This window comes from Geospiza fortis, unplaced genomic scaffold (assembly GCF_000277835.1).
Source record: "Geospiza fortis unplaced genomic scaffold, GeoFor_1.0 scaffold102, whole genome shotgun sequence".
NCBI classification, from domain to species: Eukaryota; Metazoa; Chordata; class Aves; order Passeriformes; family Thraupidae; genus Geospiza; species Geospiza fortis.
The window spans coordinates 319,201-346,218 of record NW_005054373.1 but is presented as its reverse complement, the minus strand read 5'-3'; the positions used below and the strand labels follow the sequence as shown (position 1 = coordinate 346,218).

Sequence of the window (27,018 nt, the reverse complement as noted above, 5' to 3'; positions counted from 1 at the left end):
AGCCTTCTGGAACAGAGATCAGTGTTATAAAAATATACCTGCTCTTGGTTTAAAAAAGGAGCCACTCTGGAGATTTCTACAGACAGCTCATGTGGAGGGGGTGGAAGTCTCTGGTGTGAGGACTGTTGGTACAGCTGCACTTGAGTACCTTCAGGAAGGATGTGTGGGTCACAAAGCCATGGATTGGGATTGTCACAGCTGTGTTCCAGGTGTATTTCAGAGCAGTCCCAGTCAGTTGTGACGTCCCCTGGTGTGCTTTGGGGGGCAGCAGTGGTGGATTGGGATTGTCACAGCTGTGTTCCAGGTGTATTTCAGAGCAGTCTCAGTCAGTTGTGACGTCCCCTGGTGTGCTTTGGGGGGCAGCAGCGCTTTTCACAGAGTTTGACGAGCTCGGACACCACGAACACAGAGGAAGCCAGGCCGGTGAGGAACAGCAGGTCTGGGAGAGGAGGGAGTGGAGGTGAGCTCAGCTGGGCAGGAATCCCAGCCCAGAGCTTTCCTGCAGCTGGAACTGGGCTGGTGAGCCCCTGGGTACGTGTGCCCTCGCTGTGCCCTTGCCAGCTCACAGCTGGGGACACCACTGCAGCAGACAAGGGCCACCCACGTCCCCTTGGAGGGTGGAAACAGGAATCATCCTGTCCCCTGCTTGTAACACAGCCTGATGTAGATGGAACATGGTGAGGTAGGCTGCAATTTGCTGATTGAAATTAAAATCTCTGTTGCATTTCAGCTGGGAAACTGAAGTTTAACCCAGCTCTTTACAAAGGGAGTGTCTGCATAATGATCTGAGAAATATCATCATACAGAGCTGGAAAATCTTGGCATGTCTCAATTTATTTGCATTTATGTGCAGTAAATCAACATTCAGAATGTAAGCTGGGATATATGAACTACTACTACTCTTTGGGTATAGCTCTGTGTAAATACACAGAGATTGGAGGTGTTGCTTGATCTCACCTACCAGTGATGTGCTGGGAGCTAACAGAGCAAACTGGGAATGGCATCTGCTTGCTAAAGTCACTTTAAGGAAAAAAACCCAAAACAAACCATTATTTATTCTGCAACTTACCTACCACTCCTAAATTCTCTGTCTGGAAGATCTTTTGTAGTGGAGGGATGTAGATAACTGCCAGCTGTCCCAAAAATGAGCCAAGCACAGAATACAAGAACATGCGGTTTCGGAAAAAGCCAATTTCAAATATCAACTTTGTCTAGAAAAGGGGAAAAAAAATTTAAAAGTAGCTTTTTCCAATCTCTCTTGGAGCTAAATGACACCCTGTTTCTTTGTATTTCATTTCCATTACTTTTTAAGTTATATAAACACTAACTTAGAGCTACGTAATTGAAAGTGTAGTTGCACTTGTGATGGATAATTTTATCTGTATAAAAAGTTGATAAAAATCATACTGCTTTAAATAACATTAAGAAACCCCTTACTATGCAAAATGCTGGTATTCTAATGTTTATGTTTGTGATTTGAGACAAGAAATTACTGCTGACAGAGCCATCTCACCTGAGAACGACATGTCAGGGCATTGAAGAGGTCAAAAAATACAAAACAGGTGAAAGTCATCGTTGTGGTTCGAGGAGTTATGCCCCCTTTTGGATTCTGGAAGCACACAAAAATTCAGGGGTTAGTTTAACCTTACAAAAATATGCCAATTCAATAGAAGAATTAAATGTTCCCTTTAATGAACCCAGTCAAATCAAAGGGTAGTAAAACAAAAGAGTAAATGTAGTTCTAGCTGTTGTAGGTAGCATTCAGTTCTCTCTGCTAATTTTAAAGTTTATGATCTTATCAGCCATACTTTAAATTCTTAAACTGATGTGGACTTTGAGTAAAGAATATCCTAAATTAAATTACTGAAACTTAAAGTACCAACAGCAATCTATTGTACTTGGCATTTTCTGCTGGGAAAATGGAAAGCTGGAGGTGAAAAGTCCCTTAAAGTATTGATTAAGTAATAGGTTTCCCGTTCTGGATTGGAAGGACCAAATTAGAGGTAACAGAGGGAGGCAGGAGCAGAGCTGGAAGCTGACTCTGCTCTCTCAGCCCTCTGTCCACACTGATTCTTCTCCATGGGATGGATTCCAGAAAGTCCTTCTCATGTCCTTCAGAAACTGCCCTCAATTTGTGCTCCACCCACCCTGATGGAAACAAGATCCGAGTGCAGATTTCCCTCACCTCCTTCCAGAAGACAAAGAGGGTTCCACTGATGATGATGATTGCTGACATGAAGATTTTCAGGATCAGGGATTTGCTGAGGATGGTGTCTGTGATGCACCTGGGGGGCTGCTTGATGGTGTCCCTGTCAACAGGTTCAACCCCCAAGCTGCCTCCAAGAGAAGCAGAGGGATGTGTTAATTAATGCAGGGTGTCCCAAAATGTTCATCCTGAGAAACCAGGATGGGGCTGGAGGATGCAATTCTTTGGGACACAGTGTGAATATTCAAGCAAGTTGACATTCGGCCCAAATTTGTCCATGTCACTGATACCAAAGGTCTTTTCTGCATATTGAGCTGCTAAAACAACATGAAATCATCAGGCCACCCCAGAGTGAGAGTGAGCATAATGTGGAAGCTGTAATTGTATTTAGCTGTAGCTGTAATTAGCAGTTGGATGAGGTTCCTAAGTCTTGTAATTTTGGGGCACATCCCCACTACTCCCTGGTGGTATTTTCAGGATAACAGGCCATTCCTAGTCAAAAAATGGAATAGTTAAGTGATTCTACCATAAACCTGGAAAATACAGAAAACTTCAAATAAATGTGAAGTGCTTTTTAAAAGAACAGGAGGGAACAGAAGTGCAGCTTGTTGAAGCACTGATGATGATTGATGAGGAGTCACAACAGTTTGTGTTCCTAGGCCAAATTCAGACATATTAAACCCAAGGTTATTTTGCTCATTGGACTCTTCCATACCTCTGTGCTGGCGGCCCATCCATGATGATGTTGATCCATAAGATCTGCATAGCATTGAGTGGGTTGGGTAGGTTGAGCACTGTTGACAGGGTAATTAGGCTCAAAGCTGAAATACTCCTGCAAGCACAGAACATTATTGCGCAGGGCCTCACCCCAAAGTGCTTTCACAGGAGCTGAAGCGAACAGGAACTTACGTGCTCAACTGGAACCGGACAAAATTTTTTATGTTGTAAAATATTCCCTTTCCCTCTTCTATTGCATTCCTGGAAGGGAGAGGGGATTTTATTAAGTCAAGAGCACTCACAGTGTTTACACTGAGCTCCCTGTGACACTCAAAACACAATTGTCTTTTGTAGCCCTTATTTCAGAGGAAGTTCAGAGCCCAGCTCAGCAGGAGGCTGTCAATGCAGCTTCTCACTTACAATTCCTCTATCAATGCTTAGATCTGAAAGCCTGGGTCACGTGGCCAGGTTTTGGTTCATAAAGCAGGCCTGGGACCCATTTATATACTCACTGTACCCTGCCCACTCTGTTGTTATGAACCAACAGAGCATTGCAAATTACATTTTCCCTCTGAGCTTCCTGGATGAGGCAGAGTATGAGGTAGAATCATAAAGGTTGGAAAACACCTCCAGCATCACCGAGCCCAAATTATGACCAAAAAAGCTCTGATCTACCCAGGCTTTTAGGTGCACTCAGATCCCCAGTTAGCTACAGAATCATAAAGGTTGGGAAACATCTCCAGGATCATTGAGCCCAAATTATGAGCAAAAAGCTCTATCTACCCAGGCTTTTAGGTGCTCTCAGCTCCCAGTTGGAGGAGCCAGGGCTTTCAGGTGCAAGGTGGCTTGGTCAGCACCACTTGGAAGGAAAGCCATGTGTGCAACTAAAGGTGAGTGAGATCCACCCTGGGGCTCTCCACGTCCATCCCCAGCCCTCCTCACACTACAGGCTTGCTGCAGCAGCCAGCCAGAAAAGAGCTGCAGAGTAAGAAGATCTCCAAACCTACATGACTTTTGAGAAGTCATCATCCACGAGGATCATGTTGGCAGCCTCTTTGCTGACGTCTGTCCCTGCCTGTCCCATGGCGATGCCGATATCGGCCGATTTCAGGGCCACGGCGTCGTTGACCCCGTCCCCTGTCATGGACACCACAGCACCAGCCCTCTGCAAGGCCTGTGGGAGGGGACAGCTCAGAGGCTCTCAAACCAGGACAGGAACAAGCCATGCTGGCAATTTCAGAGCCTGGACTGTTTGCTTTGCTCTTTTTGTATTGAAAGATCAGAAGCTCTGTTGGACTCTGAGGGTAAAATGGACCCGGCACTGCACAGAGCACAAAGCTCAGTGCAAGAATTAGGTTTTTTAGGAGTATAGGGAATTTCATAACTCCAGCAGAAGTTAGAAGAGGGGAGCAAAACCCTCAGAAATCATTCTCCTGATGATGTAGTTGCTAATACCTCACTAGTTTTTTTTTTTTTTTTTGGTATGCCCAGGGCCTAGACTTGCAAGAAAAATAATAAAATCATAGAATATCCTGAGGTGGAAAGGACCTACAAGGATCATCAAGTCCAATTCCACAGCTAATACCTTCAGAGAAACAGTGCCAGTGCTCTAGCTGGGGTATTACAATCCTTTAGTTTGAGCTGATGCTGCTGGGGAAGACCTGATCATCCAGAGAACTGAGGCTCCCTCCCCCTTGTTTTTGTGAGGTGTACAATGAATTTCACAGGCTCTTAGTACCTTTATTATTTTTAGTTTGTGCTTTGGACTTGTTCTGAAGAAAATGGAAATCTGAAAAACAACAAAGACAAAATATAATCTCGTATTAGATGGAAGCTATTGGAAATAGGCTTTTTTTTATGTAATTAAAGCCATTACATTTTGGACAGTGGAGGAGAGCTCTGCCTCTGCCAGTTGGTCCAGCTCTTCCCCAGACATGGCTTTCAGCTTCCCATTGCAGAGACCAATGTTCTGTCCTGCAAAGAAAAGAGATACTCACACTCTAAATATTAGTGCATTCTATAATCCTAGCAATGCTGTGTCTTTCAAGAGGCTTACAGTGAGATGTTGCCATTTCTGGTGCTAAAACAGTGGAATTAATTTACTGGAATTTGGCCGAGTTCGTAACTGCTCTATACTCCATTTAATGTTTGTTTCAATGGAAAAGCAAAAATTCAGTGACCTTTAAAGTCTCTATTGAGCACACAGAAACAATGATAAAGTTGATTATTAAGGGATAAAACACCTGACTGATGTGACAGACATACCACAGACTCCCAGGAGAGCAGCAAAGTTTGGTACCTATAGCCACAGCTGTTTCCAGGGCATCTCCAGTGATCATCTTCACTGACACACCAGACTCAAACAGGATTTGCACAGCTTCTTTCACCCCAGCCCTTGGGGGATCAATTATTCCTACCAGACCTAGAAATGTTAGTTTGCCAAGTTCTGGACCTGAAGCCAAAGCAAGTACTAGTAACAAAGGGGAGAAAAAGAGGACAAGAGTAAATTGTTAATGATGTATTTCCGTGCTTTAAAAGGAATATTTAGAGAAGATATTAAATTGCCTGTTTCCTAGCAGAAAAAGTCATTAAAAACAGATCTTTAGTCATTACAATCAGATCTTGTATAGACACAAAAATTCAGTCCACTAAATAATAGTTTCTGTGAATGAGAGCATTTCTGTTTGACATGTTTCTCTTAGGATTTCTTTCTTTCTAATTTTAAGCTGTCTACCACGTCTTGCCTAAATGCAGATGGATTAAACCTGGACAGTGTTATGTTAAACCAGACACTGTTAAACTCCTAAGTTAAACAAAAGCATTCCTGCAAAAACTTACACTTTTTTTAAAACCTAAAAATGTGAAATGTAAATTCAGTTAAACCAGTGAAACTCCCACCATGTAAACATCCAGGCTCTGAACATTTTGTCTCTGTTCCTGGTGTACACCCGTTATCACTCAATCATTCTTAAATCACTCAAGGATATTTTGCCAGGGGTTCATGTCAGCCTTGCTTTGATGATGGAATCAAAAGCTGCAGCAGTTGCCTGAGTTAATCACTTCCCCTCAGAGCAGTAATTTGCCATTGCCACAAGGGCAGATAATTTGGATATTGTAAATCAAGCGCTGCACAGGAGCTCCTAAGCACAGGACACAGGGTGGGAGAATCTGTGCATTAACTCCACCATGCTCCAGATCCTGCTGCCAAGGCTTCTCCTCATCTCCTTGCAAGCTGGGAATGGTGTCTGTGTCACTGTGTGGAAGTCTGAGATGTTTCTGGGGGGATGTTCTGGTGATGAAGGAGGTGACACGTGGATAAAGCTCCTGTGGGCTGTGCACTGACAGGCAGCTGGGATCAGGAGATCGAGAGGTTTGGGCCTAGCAAAGGACTGAACCAAGCTTCAAACAGAAATCTCAGCTCCCAAATCCATGTTTGGAACTCCTTCCAAAGTGGAATTTTGTTGCCGTCTTCTCCAAAACCAAAACTTGGCAGAGCAGTGCTTAGATCAGGCTCAGCACAAAGCTCTGCAGTGCAGCACCCAGAGCATGTCCCAGACAATCACAGCTCCCCATGGAAGAGAAACACTCAATTTCCAGTGCTTGTTTTCAGCTCCTTTCAAACTCACTAATTTAAACCCGGCACAAAAAAAAAGATCAGCTAGCAGACCTAAGGCATGGCCCTTGGCACTCTGACAAGACTTGGGAAGAGACCATGAAAGTGATCTAAGAATTGAGGGCTTTGAGGTGAAATGGGAGATTTAGATTGGAAATTAGGAATAAATTCTTCCCTGTGAGGGTGGGGAGGCCCTGGCACAGGGTTCCCAGAGCAGCTGTGGCTGCCCCTGGATCCTGGAATGTCCAAGGCCAGGTTGGACAGGGCTTGGAGCACCCTGGATAGTGGAAGGTGTCCCTGCCATGGCAGGGGTGGGATGAGATGAACTTTAAAGTCCCTACAACCCAAACCATTCTGTGATTTTGTGAGGACTGAGCCTCTGCCCATCCTAACCACAACAGAGCAGGAAAGTTTTAGGCCAGATAACCTGTGAGGAGCAGCAAGGACTGACCTCGAAGTCCTGAGGAGCCCATTTTCTTTTCCTCCTGCTGGTAGAGGGCTTTTTGCTGGGGTGTGAGTGACAACGAGATGCCACCACTGTTGTACAGAGTGCAGTGCTGGATAACTTCCTCAAATGCTCCTTTCATAAAGTAAATATTGTCCTGATCCTTGAAAGCAAGGAGAAAATACACTTTATCCAAAAAAAAGGAGCACATTTTGAATGAGTAAGTCTTTAGGTAGAAAAGATCCTGTTTCCTCTTTTACCTGTTTCAAGAGATGCCCAGGAGCATATATTATGGATAGGATGGGATATTTTTGCTCTGGCCATTTCTCATGTTCAGCCCTCACAGACAGCATGGTGATGAAAAGGTTGGTGAGTTTTTAAACCAGAGTATAATATCAGCCAAAATGAACTCCTTAACCCAGTAAGGGATAAAGGGCCAACCTTTCCTCCCAAACACCAGACCTTTCCTTCCCTGTCAGTCATCTCTGAAAAGCTTTTGTTTTCCTGCTCAAACTATATGAAAAGTATTCCCCCCTCCCATTCAAACTCAGTTTTACAGGCTAAAAATCCCCCCAACCCGGGAGTTTTGAGGTTTGTTCCATTTTCTCCCTACATAGTTAACTCCTGAAAACATTATTTGCTGAGGAGATACCATTTCATGCCCATTGTTGAGGTGCACAATTAGAAACACGAAACCAGCCCCTGCCTCTGTTTGCTTTACCTGATTTTTCAGTGTGCATTTCACAGCCATCCATTTCTGCTCGGAGCTGAATGGAATTTCCTTCTTTCTTACATAAATGTCCTTTATGTCAGCTAATTCCATCTGAAGCAAGGTAAAACAAAAAGAGCACTGTGAGGCTGGGCATTGCCAAAACCTGGATATATTTTCCATATCACAAGGATTGACTGTTGCCTGTGTCCTTCCAGGCTGTCAGATACCACAGAGCTCAAGAGAAAACACGAGGAGAGCAAAATTCAAATTTCAAACCATTTCTTCTCTTTTGGTGTGCCTGATATGGGATAAATTAAACTTGAGTTTGAAGCTTGATTCCTGATAAATTTTTAAAGAATTAGGGAGCTGCCCTGCCTTTTTGTGAGGCTTTGGGTCAAAGGAGGATCAAGTCCATTCCCTAAATCTATGGCTGAGCAGATTTCTGGGTTTCTTTTCTGGGTTATTTCCCAGCAACTCTACTTGAAAGAAGAAAGGAAATAGCAAATAACAGAATGGTCAGTCGTGGATGTGGTTTTGAATTATTTCCCAGTGAATTACACTCAAAAAGCAATTCACAACAAAACCTTTCAGTCCAAATCAATGCACTCCTGCTCCAGCAGAGTGTGGGGGTGTGCCAGGTGAAGTGGGAGACATTGGAAGCTGCTTTTGATCACCTCTGTCCCCAGCTCCCATCAAACCAAAATATTAAAAAGAAAAATAGGAGAGACACCCTCCCTCATATTCTGCTATTGCTTGGCTTGAATTCCAGAGCAGGAGGAAGGTTTTAACTCAGCATCTGGGGAAAGGAGATGATATTGTTTAAAAAAGAAAAAATTTAAAAAATCATGATTTCTCTGCTAGAGTTATGAGCTTTAAAAGCAGGAGGTAAGATCAGATGTTTGCAGGGGCATCAGGGACCTCCTGTGCTTCACCTGAGGGCTGAGGCCACAGCCTGGGTGGCACTGATGAGCTGTCACCCTCATCAGTGACACCTTGGGGTGTTTCACAGCTCTGCCCAGGAGTGTGAGTGCAATATTCATAACATCTTGTTTCACATAATCATGACCAGGAAAAAGTACAAGCCAGCAGATGCCCCAAAATGAGGGTGATCCTCTGCCATGCAATCTGGCCTGGCCTGTTCCTGTTTTTAACTCTTCCTCCTGGACTCTTCGTTGGCACATGCAGGAAATATAAAAAAGGTTTTCTCGTCTGAACCCAAAAGAAATGCATTACCCAGCCTAACAGCAGGATTAACCAAGCCAAGCAATGATTACTGTCAGCACAGGAGCTCAAGGAAAGTGTTTGTCCACGACTAAAGGATGGCTGGGAGAGGAAATATCTGCGGCAGAGGGGACAGGGGAAGACCAAAACCAGCCTGGGGAATTTAAAGCACTCTCACTGTGCTGCCAGACCTCACAAATCCAGCTTTTATTTATTTATTTATTTGAATTGCAGGGAAATTTTAAACTCTAAGGGTCTTACCTTCATTGCCAGGGCAATGAGAGCTCCTTCTGTGGGCTGTCCTATCACAGTGTTTTTCCTGATAACAGCATTATTGACTACACAGCCAGCCTGGAGAAAGGGACAGGCTTACATGAGCTATTTTTGTCATTACTGAAGTCACAGCTTTTTAATCTCTTTAAATGAAATGGAAAAAGAGGAATGAAGGTTGGAAGATGGAAGGCTGGGGAATGAAAGGAGCCACATCCCAAAAGTTTTGGGGAAAAACTCATCAGCATCACTTGAGATCAGTTCTTGTGTTTTCTAACTTAATGCATATAATACATCAATATTTTGGCAAAAATATTATGCTTTGGATAAATTAACATCAAGAAAACATAAGATACATCTAATGAGCTTCATAGATCATGAAAATGAAGGCTCAACCTCTCCTCCTATTGTTTCTAATGTGCAGTATGAATAAAACAGCACCTAGTCTCCATTTGAGATTCCAGCTTGAACCATTTCACCACCCAAACACTCCACTTTAGCCTACAGCTGAATGTTCAAAATTTTATGTAAAGCTGACACAAAACCCAGAGAACATCACAATAAATTTATAAACTGACTGTGTAGCTGGCTAATGTCTAGAAACTGTGCACATTAAAAACCTGAACAGGGTAAAATCTATTAGTTTCTCCTCTGCCAGAATTGTATTTTTATTTAGAATATAATTGATTCCTGAAGCTGATGGCTCTGGTCTCTCCTTGCATGCCTTAAGATCACTGCCTTTCACTCCTAACTTCAGGAATTACATCACACTCAGTCTTCCCATGAGAATGTTTTAGCAAGCCAGTCCATTTTAGAATTACAAAAGTGGGATTTTTTTTTCACACTAATTATCCAAAATTATTTGTGCAACTGAAGACTGAATGTAACCAGGATAAGCTGGTTCATAATTTATACTGACCTCCACGAGTTTCCCAACGGAGATGTTGGAAAATTCTTTAAGGATCTCCTTGGATGGCAGAAGATAAACATTTCCTTCTCCATTGTAGCCCACGCCGCTGACCTGAGGGAGGGAGGGAGAGAGAGGTGGGAAATTTCTCCTTTGCCAGGCAGGACTGGACTGCAGATGTGTGCAGGGGGCTGCACTCAAGAAAATTCTCATTTCGAAGGAGTACAGGCGTTCTTCTTTCTCTCTCAAAGCAAGGCTTAAAGGAAAGGTTGCAGACAGTGACAATATCACATTAAAATGGCTTTTTAGAGACAAAATGAGTGGATTTGTCCTATAGGGAACTTGTTTGCTGTGATTCCAGAAGTCTCCTGCAGCTCAGGGGAGAGATGCAGACCTTTGGCAGCAGTGGCATGACTGGGTTTGTTCAAGCCCTGCCCTCTTGCTGACTGCCTTATCTCTCCTCTGCCTCACATTTTGCATTTTCCCTCATTTTTCACAGAGAAATGAACCAAGCAGAGAAAGAAGCTGCTTTTATAATAAATATCCCTGCAGGAGCTGGACCAGCAAGGGTCAGTGTCACTGCTGAGTCAGGAACAGGAGTGAGGTGACAGACTCCAGGTTTCTTCAGCAGGTTAAATTGAGTTTTATTGAAAACCTATTCTTTTATACACCATTCCATTGGTCATTTAATCAACATCCCACCACACCAATGGCTAATTAAGAAGACACCCTTTGGTAAACATCTTATGAGAAAACAACTGCCCAAAACACCAGCTGTAAGATTGCTTTAATTCTTTCTCCCAGCCTTCTCAAAACTGCCCAGAACAATTCTTGGGAAAGTTTATCTGGCTTTCTCTCTCTGACCAGACTGTCACATCCACAGGTCAGTGGCAGGTTTCAGAATTTACAGTAACTGCAGGGAACAGCAGGTTATGCCAATCACAGAATGACCAGGTTGGAAGAGACCTTCAAGATCATCGAGTCCAACCCAGCCCCAACACCTCAACTAAACCCTGGCACCCAGTGCCACATCCAGGTTTTGTTAAATACATCCAGGGATGTGTTCAAAAAAACTGCAATTCCACCACCTCCCTGGGCAGGCCATTCCAATATTTTATCACTATTTTTGAAAAACTTCTCCCTAATATCCAACCTATATTTCCCCTGTCACAGCTTGAGGCTGTGTCCTCTCATTCTGTCAGTGCTGCCTGGAGAAAGAAACCAACACCACCTGACCACAATCACCTTTCAGGAGTTGTAGAGAGTGATAAGGTCACCCCTGAGTCTCCTTTTCTCCAACGAACATCTCTGTGGGACCTGAGCAGTTCTTTACCCTCAGCCCCACCTCTGCTTGTCCCCAGGGCTGGACAAATCCCTTCTCTGTACAGAATATGACAGAAACTGCTGGGTTTGGGGCTGGCCAACCTCCCTGGTTTGGGTCTGAGCGAACCAAAAGCAGATTGAGTGCTGCTGGATTCCAGCAGGAGAGGCTGGGTCAGCTCCCCAGCCCCATCCCTACCTCAGCCTGGCAGCCGTCCGAGGTCACGAGCCGCGTCACCGTCATCTCGTTGGCAGTCAGGGTGCCTGTCTTGTCCGAGCAGATGACATTGCAGCAACCTGGGGCAGGGATGGCTCCAGTCAGAACTGGGCAATAATGCAGCCCAGCAGATTGAGAGGGGGAGAACAAGTTTCACTTGTGGTGTTTGAACTGCACCGGTGAAAGGGGGAAAAGATGGAGAAGTGGGTGAGGTTCCTAATAGGGAAGAGAAGGATCTGAGTGCACACTGGGGCATTGTGAGCATCACTGGGGTGTGAGATGTGGTAGGGGACACCTGAAGAGAGTCACATTGTCTTGGTCAATGTTTCTGAGTTCAGTATCACAGAACAGAAGAGCTGCTTTATTCCAAATAGACGGACCCAATTCCCACCCTGCCAATTAAGCCTTGCTTCTCTAAATCAGGAACAGCAGCTCTTCCCTGCCTCACCAAGGGACTGTGAGGGGAGACGGGTTAAAGACTGTCACAAAAAATACTCAAAGATCCACATCTAAGAGCAGAATTTGCCCCTTTGCTCTGCTTTGTACCGATCCTGATGCAGCAAAGCACATTTTTCCAGAGGTCATTTACAAAATACCACAAGAGGGTGAATTAGCAGAGGCACCACTTTCCAGATAGTTTCTACTCCCAAGAAGGGAGGAAATTAATACAAAACAAGCATCAGGCTCCAGCTTCCTTCTGAGTGTGAATATCTTCCCTGGCTCTGGAGGTGATCACAGTGCTCAGGCACAAACCCCATGAGCACAGTGACCTCCAGGTAAAAACCTGGAGAGAAAATAAAGCAGATTGGGCTGCAATTAAATGAATCACACTTTGGAAGGATTAGCAGAAAGCAAAGCTGTGACCTCCAATACCTCATTTTCAGTGAGTGATAATTAAAGAAGGATTGTTTTTCTCCTTTTCAGAAGTTTCCCAGACAGTTTTGGCTGTGCCTTCTCTGCACCTGCAGTTCCACCTCCGTGGGCGCAGCCCTAGCAGAACAAATTCCCTCAGGAGGGAAAAGCCCTTTCAGATGTCCTGGGTCAGGGCAGAGACAATAAAATCAGGGTGATAAGATTCCTTAACTGCAGAACAAACAAGGGCAGTTCAAACAATAGCAGTGTTTCCTTAGAGGACAGGTTTTAGCTGCAGGACGTGGCCGTGCAGCAGATTTTGGGAACTGCCCGGACCAGCCTTGGTGTTTATTGTGTCTTTAATGAGTGGTGCTAAAGAGACTCTGTGTCTCCTCCTCCATACCCCTGCCACCCTGACCAGGGCAGAGCAGCAAAGCCTGGACTACAGCCACCTGGGAGTGAGGGACAAATTAAAGATAAGAGGAGGTGGAAGAACAATTCCATCCCGGTGTGTTGTCCCCTGCAGTTGTGAGGATGTGCTGGACACCTCCTCAAGTCCCCTCTGTCCTCCTCTCCATGACCTTTTGGATATCAGGGACATGTCCACCCAGCCTGCAGAAAGAAAAATGGCTTTATTTCTGCTGCCAGGAAGGGGCTGGGGAGGTTTTTTAGCCAGACACTGAAGAAGGGGATGGGAAGGATCTGCAGGAGGATCCCACTCATGGAGAGGAAGGAGAAACAAAGATTTTAACCCAATGTGTGCCTGCTCCCCCTGGGCTGGGTTGCACCAATCCAAGCATGTGCCTGTGTTCATACCACCAAACTAAGGGAAACACAGGGCAGAAAATGTATTTAATTCTGAATGGGTTGCTTTGTCCCAGTAACCCTATTCCAAATTTATTTTTCTGGATCAGCCTGTGGCTGCCCAGCTCAGATTTGGGAGCCTGGCAGATCACCAAGCCGTGTGGCCCCTCTGCAGCCTTACCTAAGGTTTCTACTATGGGCAGCTTCTTCACAATCACCTTTTTCTTGGCCATGCGCAGCACTCCCAGCACCAGGGTGACAGTGACCACGATGGGCAGCCCCTCAGGGATGGCAGCCACGGCCAGGCTGGGGACAGCAGAGACACAACAGCCTCAACATGGGGCCCAAACAACAATACTGACCCAAAGGTGCCAAAGGGACATCCCCAGGGCTGAGTTTTCCTAGGGGGATAACCCTTGGGACTCCTGGCACACTGTAAATACAAAAGCAGGATATTTATCCAGCCCTTTGAGCTTTTCCTGGATGATTTTGACAGAGCAGTTATTTTTCTTCTTTACATTGCCAAAGAGCTGTAATTTCTGGTTAAGCCAGGGTGTAGAGGCTGGATTTAATTTCATTTATTTAACTTTCTGAGGATGGGAGTTGAAAATTCCTTGGCATCAGGGCTCACATATTAACCACTGGCTCCTGGCCACGTGCAGCCCCTCACCTCCTCTCTTACCCCATGATGTGGGGGACAAAACCAGCTCCCCAAATGTCTCCATCATCAAAACCTGCAACACCTGATATGCTGGAAAAATCCAGCCCCAGTCTGTATATTGGATATTAGATATTCCTTGGGAAGCTCTGAATGCTTCTAGGCATGTGCAAAATGTAATCCAGGACAATTATAAAACCATCAGCTGCCCTCCAAAACTCAGGATTAACCCCTTTCCTTTGCCACCACATCCCCTGGGAGACAGGAAGGTGGCACTCAATCAGTCTGGCACCTCTCTCATCTCCTCACCTGGAATTTTTTTTTCTTTCCATAGAACACTTCTTTATTTAAGAATTTATTTTAGAACCATGACAACGCAAAGTTAACAGGTTTTATGGGCACTGCTGAAAACACATTTTTATTGTGTTTGATTAAGAAGCTGTGCATGCTTCTTTATGCTGTATGAGGTGTGCATTCCTTTCTTTAGATGTAAATCCAGTAGGAACAGCAAAGAGTAATATTTGCTGTTGGTACACTCCCACTAAATTCACAGCACAGCTAGGAAAGGGCACTCACAGCAGGATGAGGTAGAGATGCCAGTGAGGATTGTTGAGATAACAGTTTACAAAATTAAATAAACCCTCAAGCTTGGTTCTGTTTTCCTCCACTCTATTTAAACCTTAAATTAATTTTGCCAGATACGTATTTGTGAAAGGTTTAACTCTGAAAGGTTTTACTCAAGTTCTCTTATGTGAAAAGTCCATTGTTTCGAGCAGGGAATTCCTTGGGATGTTTCATTAGGAATGAAAGAGAAAAGGGCTCTCCAGTTCTCACCTGACTCCAATGGTGAACATGCTGAGGAGATGCTTCCCTTGCAGCCAGCCAATGAGCATTATCAAACCTGGGGGTGTAAAGGATTTGATTAAAAATTTAATTAAAAAATTCCCTAACCTGTTTTAGCTGATGTTGTAGAACTAAAACCCAATGAGGCAACCAAATCTCTCCTTCAGTGCTGTCTCTGCTGGAACCCCCAAAGTCCAGGTAAGTCAGACCCACCAGTGCTTTTGGGAGAGCACACAGGGACCCCACAGCCAGCCATGCAAGTGTGAGCCCTGCATCCCACTCACCAATTATCCCAAAGGAGAACAGGGTCAGCTGCTTCCCCAGCCTGTCCATGCTCTTCTGCAAAGGTGTCTTGGGAGTCTGGAAAAAGTAGAGATGAGTGTTTTTTCTTTGGGTGTTTTGTGGGATGAGGAGATGATGGTTAGCTCAGAACAAGCGACCCAACAGTCCTGGTTTCAATTCATGGTCCCCTGTGCTTTTCCCACCCTCAACCCTCCAACAGGCAGAGCCTGTCCTGTCCTTCTCTGTCACTTGGTGTCCCCCCCTCACATGGGCATTTGTGGCAGAAGCAGAACTGAGCCCAGTGCATTGGCTCCTGGGACTGCTCCTGCTCACAATTTTTCATCCAGGACATCCAGAATTTCCCCAGCCAGGGGCTGTGTTACCTCCTCAGCCTGCATCATCTTGAACACCTCGCCAAACTGGGAATTCTCGCCCGTGCCAATAACCACGCCCTGAAAAAAGGGAAAAAGAGAGATGGAGGTGGAAAAACCTAGAGAATCCTGGGCTGGTTTGGGAAGGAAGGGACCTTAAGCCTCTTGTTCCAGCTCCTGCCATGGGCAGGGACACCTTCCAGTGTCCCAGGCTGCTCCAAGCCCCATCCAGCCTGGCCTTGGGCACTGCCAGGGACCCAGGGGCAGCCACAGCTGCCCTGGGCATCCTGTGCCAGGACCTGCCCACCCTCACAGGGAAGAATTCCTTCCCAATATCCAACCTCACCTCTGTTATTCACCTTTTCCTGTCTCTCCATGCCCACACCAAAAGAATCTGTAATTAATGCCCAGGAAAGGAAAAGATCAGTGATGTCAGGACTCACTTTCCCCTTCCCGTATCGCACCAGGGTCCCCATGAAAACCACATTGCTCAGCGTGGTGATGTCCCCAGCCTCCAGCAGCACACCCTCAGTCTTGTTGCAAGGCTCAGCTTCTCCAGTAAAACTGGATTCATCCACCAGCAGATCTGTAACCTAATTCAAAAGGTGCATTTCTGGCACTGTTAAGACAAGGGCTTTGCCAGCCAGGCTGGTTTCCAGCTGAATTTACCTCGATGAGCCTGAGGTCTGCAGGAACCCTGTCACCCACAGACAGGTAGATGATATCTCCAGGCACTAGCTCTCGTGCTAGAAGGTGCTGCAGTTTTCCTTCCCTTAGGCTACATGAGGAAAATGGAAAAAAAAAGAAAGGGAAGCAGGCTGTGAGGGTTTTATTCCTTCTGCAAGCTTGGGAATGTGGCTGGCAAGAAAACAAGAAGCCATGCCCCAAAGAGCTTCCAATGTAAATAAGAACAGAAAATCTTCATAGCAATGAGCAGAGGATTATGTTCAGCTTGGGCTTGGTTTTAATTAGTAAAGAGATGGGCAGGTTATGGATGATTTACATTTCAGAAGTGACTCAAACATTGTTTATACAGTAGAGGAGCAATGAGAAGTTGTGCTTTCATGCTTTAAATAATGAATTGCAGATTCTTGAACCTAAAAAAGAGGTTTTTTAAAGCTAGAATTACCCCTGGCATTCCACTGTTGCATTCAAAGTGGAGCCTTCCAGGCAGTTGGATGCTTCTGGTGTCATATCATAAATAAATAAAGAACCAACAGTGGGGTTTGTAAGCTCCAGGGTGAACTTTGGACCAGAGGAAAACCCCACACCTCTTTGGCAGGGCAAGGCTTCCCTGAGCCTCACAACTTTTTCCTGTTGGCTGCGGCAAAACTGATTTGCAAAGACATAAATAAGGAAAACGTTTCCTGTGATTTCCAGCACTGATAACAAACATCAAAGCCATGGGGAAAGAGGTGTCTGATCCACCCTGCAGCTGCTCCATGGGCTGTGACCCAGCTGTGCCTGTGCCTGACACGGGTGTGCAGCACCAGGCAGGACAGGAACCCCATCCCACCTGCACCTGCACTCAGGTGCTGCTTTGTGCCCCGCTCTTGTAAGGAAAAACTACCCTAAAGCAAAAATATATATACACAGGCGAGGTTTTTCCTGCCTGGGGAGAGAGGATGCTGCAGGGACGTGGAACAGATTTTTCTGGGACCCTCCTGTCTTAGCATTTATTTAATTCCACAGGATGCCTACTCCTTATTTCCAATTTTTCCCTAGTTAAACAAAAATTTTAATAATTTCTGATCAATACTGATTATTTCATCCTCGACCTAGAGCTGCACCCATTCACAGTGCCACCCCTCCAGAGACCAGCTTCTCACTATGTGCACCACAGCCTGGAATAATTCTCTTCTCCCTTTGGTGCTGCCCTCTCAGCCCCCTCCCTGGCTCACCAGTTGCACTCGGGGGGCACCAGCTTGTTGAGCTCTTCCAGAGACTTTTCTGAGCGATATTCCTTGGGAAGGAAAAGGAGAGGAGAGCCAGGTTACAGCAGGGGGCTCTGTGCTGCTGGCCATGGCCACTGCAGAGCTCTGCACAACCCACCTGGATGAAGGCCACGGTGACCACGATGAGCACGGCCTGGGAACAGAGAGGTTACAGGTGTGGGCACAGGGGACAGGACAGGGGCCACCACAGTGGGGGCAAGGGACAGGGGACACCCGCCGTAGGGACAAAGGACAGGTGACACCCACTGTGGGGATAGGGACAGGTGACACCCACTATGGGGATGGGGGACAGGTGACACCCACCATGGGGACAAGGACAGGGGCCACCATCACAGGGACAAAGGACAGGTGTCACATGGGTGATAGGGCCACCACTATGGGGATAAAGGACAGGTGACACCCACCATGGGGATGCAGGATGGGGGCCACCCGTCATGGGCATAAAGGACAGGTGTCACATACCAGGGTGATATAGGATCATGGTGATGGGGACAGGTGACACCCACCATGGTGATGGGGGACAGGTGACACCATGGTGATGGGGGACAGGTGACACCCACCATGGTGATGCTGGCGGCGTCCTCGTACTCCTTGGTGATGACACTCACTAGAGCTGAGGCCAGCAGCAGGAGGATGAGGGGGTTCTTGAACTGAGAACACAAGGGAAATGTGGAAGGAGAGGTGCTGAAGGTGAGCTGGCTGCAGATCCAGCAGGAAGGGTCCCACACAAAGGGTCCCACAGTCCCACAAGAAGGGTCCCTCAGGAAGGATCCCTCAGGAAAGGTCCCTCAGTCCCACAGGAAGGGCCCAGCAGGAAGGGGCCCGCAGGAAGGGGCCCGCAGCAAGGGTTCTGTAGGGAAGATCCCTCAGGAAGGGTTCTAGCAGTAAGGGTCCCATAGGAAGGGTTCCAGCAGGAAGGGATCCTCAGGAAGGGTTCCAGCAGGAAGGGATCCTCAGGAAGGGTTCCAGCAGGAAGGGTCCCTCAGGAAGGGTCCCTGGGGGATTTTGCTGCAGGAAAGGTCCCTCAGGAAGGGTCCCACAGTCCCACAGGAAGGGCCCAGCAGGAAGAGTCCCTCAGGAGGGGTTCCAGCAAGAAGGGTTCCTCAGAAAGGGTTCCTCAGAAAGGGTCCCACAGGAAGGGTCCCAGCAGGAAGGGTCCCACAAGAAGGATCCCACAGGAAGGATTCCTCGGGAAGGGCCCCACAAGAAGGGCCCCACAAGAAGGGTCCCTGGGGGATTGTGCTGCAGGAAAGGTCCCACAGGAAGGGTTCCAGCAGGAAGGATCCCTCAGGAAGGATCCCTCAGGAAGGGCCCAGCAGGAAGGACCCAGCAGGAAGGTTCCCGCAGGAAGAGTCCCTGGGTGGTTCTGTGCAGGACCCTCCTTGCATCGTGGTCAGGTTCTGCAGTTCCTGCCCCACAGGGATTTGGTGGCCTTGGGGACCAGCTGGAAAAACTCTGCTGCAGTCTCACACTGTGCCAAGGGAAATATAGGTTGCATATTAGGGAAAAGTTTCTCACAGAAGGAGTGATAAAGTTCTGGGGAGGTGGTGGAGTCCCCATCCCTGGGTGTGTTTAACAAAGCCTGGATGTGACACTGGGTGCCAGGGTTCAGTTGAGGTGTTGGGGCTGGGTTGGACTCAATGATCTTGAAGGTCTCTTCCAACCCAGTGATTCTGTGAATTCTGTGAAGTTCACACCAAAACACCTGAATCCCCCCACTTCTCCCCTTTTTGCACAGGCACTGCTCCCCTTTGCAGACATAGAGCTGGTTCCAAAAGCTTCTTAGATGCACAATAAGAACAAACAAAACCTTTACTGTCTTTTTAGAATCTGAAACCAGAAATCCTCTTTCTTCTTCTTTTTCATTTTTTCTTTAATTAATCTGCTCAAATCTTCACTGGACCGAGGGCTGTGGGAGTCAGGTGCTCACTTGTTTCACTTCTAAGCAGAGATTTTGAGGCCCCTTTTGCTACCTGAGAAAATTACAGCTCTGTTTAACTGATGTGGGAATTGATGGAAAGGAATTAAATGGATAAAGATAAATCTGCCTGGTTCGTGCAACAGATGTGTGGTGATGCTCAGCAGGAAAGCCAGGGTTTATTTTTATTCCTGGATGGATCCAAAGGTGAAAGTCCCTTCCATTTCTCTTTAGAAAACTGAGGCAAAGGGGATGTTTACAAAAATAGCAACTGGAAAAAGCAACAGCAAGGGGCTGCTGGGTGTGAATGGTGCAGGAGCAGAGGCACCAAAAGACTGCAGGAGGATCAGAGATGTACCAACAAATCCCTTTGGTGTCCCTGTAGGAGAAACTGGTTCTTAAGGCTGAGCAGAAAAAAACACCATCTCACTTTTTATCAGGAATAAAAGAATCCTTGGAGAGATTTAGTGATCCTTACCAAAAGCTTAAAGAATATCAATCATACAAAAAAAGTGATAAACCGTGAAATAAAAATGAAGTCTTTCAAAGCAACTCAAATCCTTGTGGTTCAGCTAAGCAAGATCTGTCAAATCACTGGTTGGAAGTGAAAAATAAAAACAAAGAAAAGGCCCTTCTTTTCTGGTTAAAAGATCTCAAAGAGAGGTGAAAGATGTATTAAATACTGATGAGAAATAGATAATAAAAGCAAAACTCAAGGATAACTCAGCTGGGGAAAGACAAGACAACAAATATCACTTTCTGCCTGGCTTTTGGGGCAGCTGCTGTGAAATTGTGGGTGTCAACAGCACATGGCACCATTTCTGAATGTACCTGTCACTGTGTGTCACTGGCAGAGACCCTGATGCCTCAGGTTTTATATTCATATTTTTCACATTCTGTGCTGCTTTAGTATGCAGTTCTGAGCTTCATTTTAGGGGATGGTGAGCTCTGTGCACAGAGCAGGGAGACAAAACAATTCCTGCTCCAGCTGGGCACCAAGGACAAATGATCCAAATCTCAGCCCCAAGAGCACAAACACCGTGGGCTGGAGAGAGAAAAACAAGCAGGGTGGGACTGCCTGGGCTAAAGCTGGAATGGGACAATGAACTGCAAGATGCAAATGGAGCAGAACTTATAAAAGTGAAGGATCCCATGACCAGTTGTCCATTTTTATTTTTTTGTGGCCATTTTGGGTTGTGCTGCCCAAGGTGGATCCATTGAGGCCTCTGAATAAATCCCTACTTGATCTCCATCTAGTCTCTGTTCTGGGTCAGCCTTCACAACCCTAAAACTCCCCTGAGCTCCACAGCTGCCCCTTTCCTGGAGGGACAGCCAAAACCAGAGCATCTTCCAAATCTGAGCATCTTCCAAAAGCAGAGCATCTTCCAGCCACCGCTGGCTCTCCTCAAACCTTACATGAATTTCTCACTTGCCTTAAAGGGAATAAATATGCTCCAGCAATCTGATCTACAGTTTGATTTGTGGGCTGTGTGGGGATAAAAAGGTCCATTTCTGTTTGCAGATGTTATCAGGGAGCTGCAGAGGAGCCTCACAGTGGCTTTTCCCAAGGGAAGGAGCAGCTCCTGTGCCCAGGGCACAGCCTGTTCCAAGGTTCAGCCTTTGGAAGTAGAAACCCTGAATATTTCAATGCAGGCACACGCTCAGCAAAACCCAGCCAGGTTTTGTTTCTGCCAAGAAATGAGGATCTGTGCAGAAAATCCTCACCTGGTCCAGATATTTCTTCCATATTGGCTCTGTGTTCTCTACTGAAAATTCATTCCAGCCGTGTTTTGACCGGCGCTGGAGCACGGAAAACTCGGAGAGTCCAGTCTGTAAATCAACCTAGAGGGGAAAAAAACCCAACCCAAACACTTAATATTATAGTTACAGAAAATTTATTATGTCAAATTTATATTAAACCCCTATTAGCAGACTAGGCAAGATCTTCATGGCTCAGTCCCACATGAAAAAAAAAATCTATCTGTTTTTTTTTTCTGTTTAAATATATTTTTTTGTTAAACTATAAAATTTTACCATCAACCCCCACAGAAACTCATGAACTAAGCACAAGTTAATTTAAAAAAAAGTATATTTCTAAGAGGAAGAAATTATATCATAGATAATGAATTAGCAAACTAAAATAGTAAAAGAAAGAAGGATTTTCTGGTTGCACTGTGTATTTAAAGAGAAAATAAAAACAAATACACCCTGACAAAACTCAAAGGGAACAAAATGAGAAGGGATAAAATCTATTCTGCCTGGATTTAAAAAATACTGAGGTCAGAACCCAAAATACAGCCAAGCACTGAAGCTTTCCCTGGCGGTGAGGACCCTCAGAGGATCCATCCCACAGAAAGGCAGAGGGATTGGGCACTCCAGGAGTTTGCAAGGCAATTAAAGGCTGATTTTGCAGCTCAGGCCCTTCCCACAGGCAGATCCCACATTCCCAAGGGCAAATCCTTACGTTGAGGGCTCTTGCCAAGTCCTCCTTGTGGCATTTACAGGCGTCCTTCGGGGGCAGGACTGCCACGTCCTGCTCGTGCTGGATGATTTTCAGCTCACACTCCTCCTGGGGCTGAGCAAACACAGCAAAGCACTGGTCAGGTGAGAGCAGTGTTAATTAAAGCCTTCCAGCACCTCCTTGCTTCTTCCCTTCATCCCATTCCCTTCCCTTGCCAGCTGGGCTCCTTCAGTCACTACGACACTTCCCAAACCTCAGAGCTTTAATACCAGCTCTAATTAATCCTGAGAGCAGGCTTAAAGGCAGGGGCAGGTTCTCGTGGGGGGAGAGAGGCTGTGAGGAGCTGGGGAGCCACAAAGGGAAGCTCATGGTGCTGATCAGGAGAGGTTTGTGCTGTTTGAGTGTCCTGCCCAGAGCAGCTCTGTCCCCTGCCAGAGTCTCACAGCCGAGACTCGATGCTCAGAGCAAGGAAAACACCTTTCCCCTCCTAAAAACATAATAAATGAACTGAAAATATGAGCCAGAAGGAGAAGCAAAACCTCCCCTCCTGTGTCCAGAGCTGTTTTGCTCCACCGCTGACTCTGCAGCTCCTCCAAGCAGGGCAAACCCTTCCTGCCCCATCCAGGCAGCCCAAACCCTCAGCATCCCAACCTCTCCCTTTCCATTCCCTTCATTTCCTTCTCCAAAATGCACTTCCCAGAGCAGCAGCATCCCCAGAATCTCTGCCAGGCCCACGATGGATGCACTGTGATCAGGCTGAGTACAGAGAGGGAGCAATCTCCCCCTTCCCAAGGGACAGGAGCTCCATTCCCTTTTCCCTTCATCCATAAAGCACAGGAGTGTGTGCTCATTAAGAAAGGAACCCCCAGAGAGCGTGGCAGGCACTGGGCACCAGCTCCCAGCACCCTGGAATGTTTGCTGTGGGATGCACTCAGGTCTGGCTCATCCTCCTGCAGGGGTATCTGGGGACTTGAATATTCAGGAGCTTTCTAGGAACATGCAGGGCTTTGCAATCTAAAGCCTGAGATAAATGCAGAAAATTATAAATGCAGAAAATTATAAATGCAGAAAATCATAAGTGCAGAAAATGTCCTTGGCTGTTTTCTCATGGAGTTGGTTTCAGTCTTGGGGTTTCTGGAGGGCTCAGAGCATCTCTAAGCCCTGCTCCTGGACCAGGCTTTAGCCAAGTCCATCTGTTGCAGCCCCTTTTAGGGCCATTTCCTGACATTTCCCTCAAGCTGGTGACCCCATTTTGCCCAGAAAAGTTGCAGCATTTCTCCCCTTTTTGAGCCATCCTAGCACTGGACATCACCCTTATTTCCACATCTCCTTAACAGACCTCTTGAGAAGGGACAAAAATACCCCTTCCATGTTTAAAACTCATGGATTTATTTGATTTATAGCCTTCTTTGGGGGATTTATTTGATTTATACACCTGTTTGGGTGTGCTGCTTGTACAAATCCATCAGTTCCCTGTAACTTTGTTGACATCCAGACACTGAAATCCCAAAAAGCCACTTATGGAGGTGGAAGGGTTTGGTGGGAAGAAAACACAAGGCTGCCATGGATAAACACATCCTGGAATTCACTGCCAGGCTGATTAATGTGGCTCCTCTGTGCTGCAGGTGACACACACAGGTATCAAGGTACAGCTCTGCCCTGGAGGAGTTTAAATTTTAATAAAAGCAGCTGGAGGGCAGGGAAGAGACCTGGACATGAAGATAACATGCCTGCAGTCCCCAAGGGAAGCAGGGCCCAGCTCTATCAGCAATATTTACCTTCAAAAAGGCGTGGAGGAAATAAATGCCAAAGGCTCTGGATGTGTCTGAGCCTCTGTGGTTTGTCCAGAGCAGCAGCTCCTGCTCCTGGCAGCCAGGGGCTGCTGGGACAGGAACAGCTGCACTGGGATGAGTTCTCCCAATGAAGGGCTCCTCCCTCATGAGCATGGCACAGCTTTCCCCACCAGAACAGCCCCTGAAATGCATCACAGGAGCCCCATCTCTCTCCTCCTCCTCTGCATGTGCTGCCTCTGCAGAGCCCCTGTGCCCCAGTCCCATCCCACCCCGGGGATGTGGGGTGCCAGGCAGTGTCCTGTGCAAATCCCTTCCCAAACAAACCTCTCCTGGCTTCTGTATTTACATTGCAGAGCAGATGTGGCTTATCCACACTATCCATTTACATTTATAACCTTTATCCTTTCTGCACAAGAGCGCAGACTCCACGCAGCAGGGCAGGAAGACAAATACAACAAATATGATGTATAACAAAAGGGGAATTATCAGTTTATCTATTGCTTTGCAAGATCAGGAGACACTGGGGGCTGTAAAGAGCAGCTGGTGTGGCTGGGAGCCACCTTGGAGGTACCTGAGCATCCCTCATCCCAAAACAATCCATCAATTGTGCCACTGAGCAGCCCATGTGGAAGAAAGAGAGCGTGGGGCTTTCTGCAGAGCACACAGCCCTTTTTGTGTACTCTGGCAAACAGCCCAAAATATCAGTCCTCGGGATTTTCCCCCACCTCTGCCTCTGCTGAGGCTTTGCATATTCTTTTCCCTGTCTTAGGTTACTTTGGAGCAGCTAATGGACTGCAATCCAGAGTGGGCTGGGTTATTCAGATTACATGAAGCTTTTCCAAATATTAAACTTTATCCTGCCAAAAATCCAATAAATTAATCAAACCATTCTCTCCAAAGCCTTTTACATTTCTTTTTTTTTTTTTTTTTGGGGTGAACATGGCAGGCAAAAAGAGCCATGTTCCAGGGGTGCAGGCAGAATGCAGAATCCAGCCCAGAGCAGCCCTCAGCCCTGCAGGTGAGGAGCTGCCTTGCTGGGCTTCCCTCTCCAAGCTCCCAGCCCTTTCCCACCACCACCACCACCATTCCTGCACCTCCCACACAATTTCCCACTCCCCTGTTGCACATCTGCCAACAGAATTCCAGTATTTTTACATGAAACAAAGACCTGCCCCACCTGCTTGCAGATCCAAACCTCAAAACAGTGCATTTGATTGTGCAAAAGGCCCCAGGTTTTGCAGCAAAGCTGATTTGAAGCACCCAGCTGCAGCCCCTTGAGAGTCCTGCCCTGGGCTGTGCCCACTGGGGGTGCCCCTGGTACGTGGGCAGAGGGAAAGGGGGATGTAAAGAAGCGGTGCCCAAGCTTTTCTCCCACTTTCACACACACTCGGGTGCTCGGAAGAAAAAAAAATCTTTGACTGTTCTTCAGATTTCTGCAGGAAACAATTCTCCTAAAGTGGAAACCAGCCCCACAAGAATTCCCCTGAACTGGGGACTGAATTCCCCTGGTTCTGAATGGGGCACTGCAGGAAAGGGTTAAACCATGCCCAGCAGAGCCTGGACAGGGCTGGGTGTGTGCTCTGCCATCTCCAGGTAACACCATGGCCACAGGTGAGCTGGTCATCACCCACAGTGACAGCTCTGGGACTTTCCTTCACAGGAAATGTTGGGGAAGGCATTTCCTCACCAACTCTTGGCCATTTCTCCTGCCTGGAGTCCCATCAGATCTCCTGCAATCACACCTTTATGGCCCAGCACAGTGCTTTGACTAGAATATTTATAAGTTTGAAAGTGCTCTGCAACTATTTTCAAGTGAAGTAGCAAAATGCCATCAAGTAGGGGGAAAATGAGTCATTTGCCAGCCTAAATCATACTCTGGGAATAAGTTCTTGATTTGCCAAGTTCTTATTTTCATTTTACACTGCTGTCTACCTCCTACCCCATGCCAAAGCTCTCCTCACCTCCCTCCTCTGTTACACACAGACCACTCTCTGCAAGGACCAGAGCTAAAATTCAAGAGGGGTTTAGATTTGGAAGCAAACACATCACTATTTATTTTGGCACAGCATAAATAGTGCAGCCTAAGAACAAGCCAGCCTAAATTGCCAGTGGCCTCCTGCCTACGTGCAATCAGAAATCTCAGCTGCCCACCAAGCCAGGGCACAGGGACTTTCTGTAACCTCATCAAGATCTTCTTTTCCTGGGGTTTTGAGCTCTGGGTGAGCAGTGCAGAGCAGCATCACCCCATGCACTGCACAGTGTGAAAGTTCAATGTCTCATTTTCTTCTCCCTGTGCCACTGACCCACCCCACACGGCACAGACGAGCCTCAGAAAGGGGATTAGCTGAAATGATAGCTGGGAAAGGCTTCAGTCACTCAGGAAAAGCTCATGAATCTCTCCAAGTGTGTGGTTGGAGCTCACTGGGATGGGAGTAAGGGCTAAGCCCATGTGCTGAAGGAATTAGACAGATGGGGTTCACGTGGCAGAGCACCCAACCCATCTGCCACGTGCCAGAAAAACTGGGGCTTGAGCCGTGGGAGCCTTGTGCCAAGCAAACAGTCAGATCATCCCAGACTGGAAGATTTTGTGGTGAAAAACCAAGAAGAACAGCAAATATGTCACTCAAACCACCACCGGCCACTCCATCTGTGCTGAGGACAGGGAGGGCACAACAGTGCAGCATTTTGCAGGAAAGGAAAGCAATATTTCCAAGTGGACTCTGCAGGTCTGAGCCAAAACTTTCCTTGGCCATTGACTGCCAGCCCTGACTGCAGGAACAGCACAGAGGGGTGCAGGAACAGCCCCAGGGTCACATCCCGAGGGTCACAGCCCCAGGGTCACATCCCAAGGGTCACATCCCAAGGGTCACAGCCCCAGGGTCGCAGCCCCTCTGCCAGTGACCAGCACTGGTGGCAAGGGTATCGTGGCGACAGGGGAACCCTGCTCTCCATTTCCCCTGTCCTGCCCACACTCCCATGGCACTCCAGGGCTCTCCCATGCTCTTCCTTGGTTTGGAAGCTCCTCAGAGCAGGGAACAGAGCTCCTGGGCAGGATTCGGGCCTCATCTCTTGGATCGCTGCATAGAAACAAGGCTCCCCATGGCTCTGACCCTGGCAAACAGCACCCACCTCATCCCCCTGCTGCGGGAGCCTCGCACGGAGCGGGGACAGCGCAGCCACAGCGATCTCGAGTTACCGGCGGGACAAAGCAGGAGAAGCGCACAGAGCAAACCCCAACCACACAAACTATTCCAGCAGGTCCAGGCAAGAGGCAATCCTCACCTCCTCTTCCGGCTCGCCGCTTCCCAGGGGCTGATATTTCTGCACGAAGCGGAGGAGCGACTTTTTCTGGAAGAATTTGGCGATGCTCCCTCGGCCCATCTTCGCCGTGCCGCGCTGCGGAGCGCCCCGGGACCAGCGGGGTGGCACCACCGGCACCAGCGGGCTGGCACC

The 27,018-nt window shown here is 47.0% G+C and overlaps 1 protein-coding gene across 1 annotated transcript; it reads right to left on the bottom strand.

Moving 5' to 3' along the window:
* Window positions 1–32: 32 nt before the first annotated feature.
* Window positions 33–27,018, bottom strand: ATP2C2 (ATPase secretory pathway Ca2+ transporting 2). The gene is made up of 27 exons (XM_005424760.2): window positions 26,848–27,018; window positions 21,776–21,886; window positions 21,037–21,153; window positions 17,954–18,043; window positions 17,491–17,526; window positions 17,340–17,401; window positions 16,108–16,216; window positions 15,882–16,031; window positions 15,451–15,519; window positions 15,070–15,145; window positions 14,777–14,843; window positions 13,466–13,590; window positions 11,611–11,708; window positions 10,104–10,205; window positions 9,176–9,265; window positions 7,703–7,804; window positions 6,988–7,144; window positions 5,223–5,393; window positions 4,800–4,897; window positions 4,662–4,712; window positions 3,931–4,097; window positions 3,116–3,184; window positions 2,922–3,038; window positions 2,186–2,333; window positions 1,514–1,609; window positions 1,070–1,211; window positions 33–439 (listed from the first exon to the last, which is right to left on the bottom strand). The coding sequence occupies exons 1-27, from the start codon at window positions 26,944–26,946 to the stop codon at window positions 327–329; spliced, it is 2,832 nt and encodes a 943-aa protein (XP_005424817.1). The 5' UTR covers window positions 26,947–27,018; the 3' UTR covers window positions 33–326.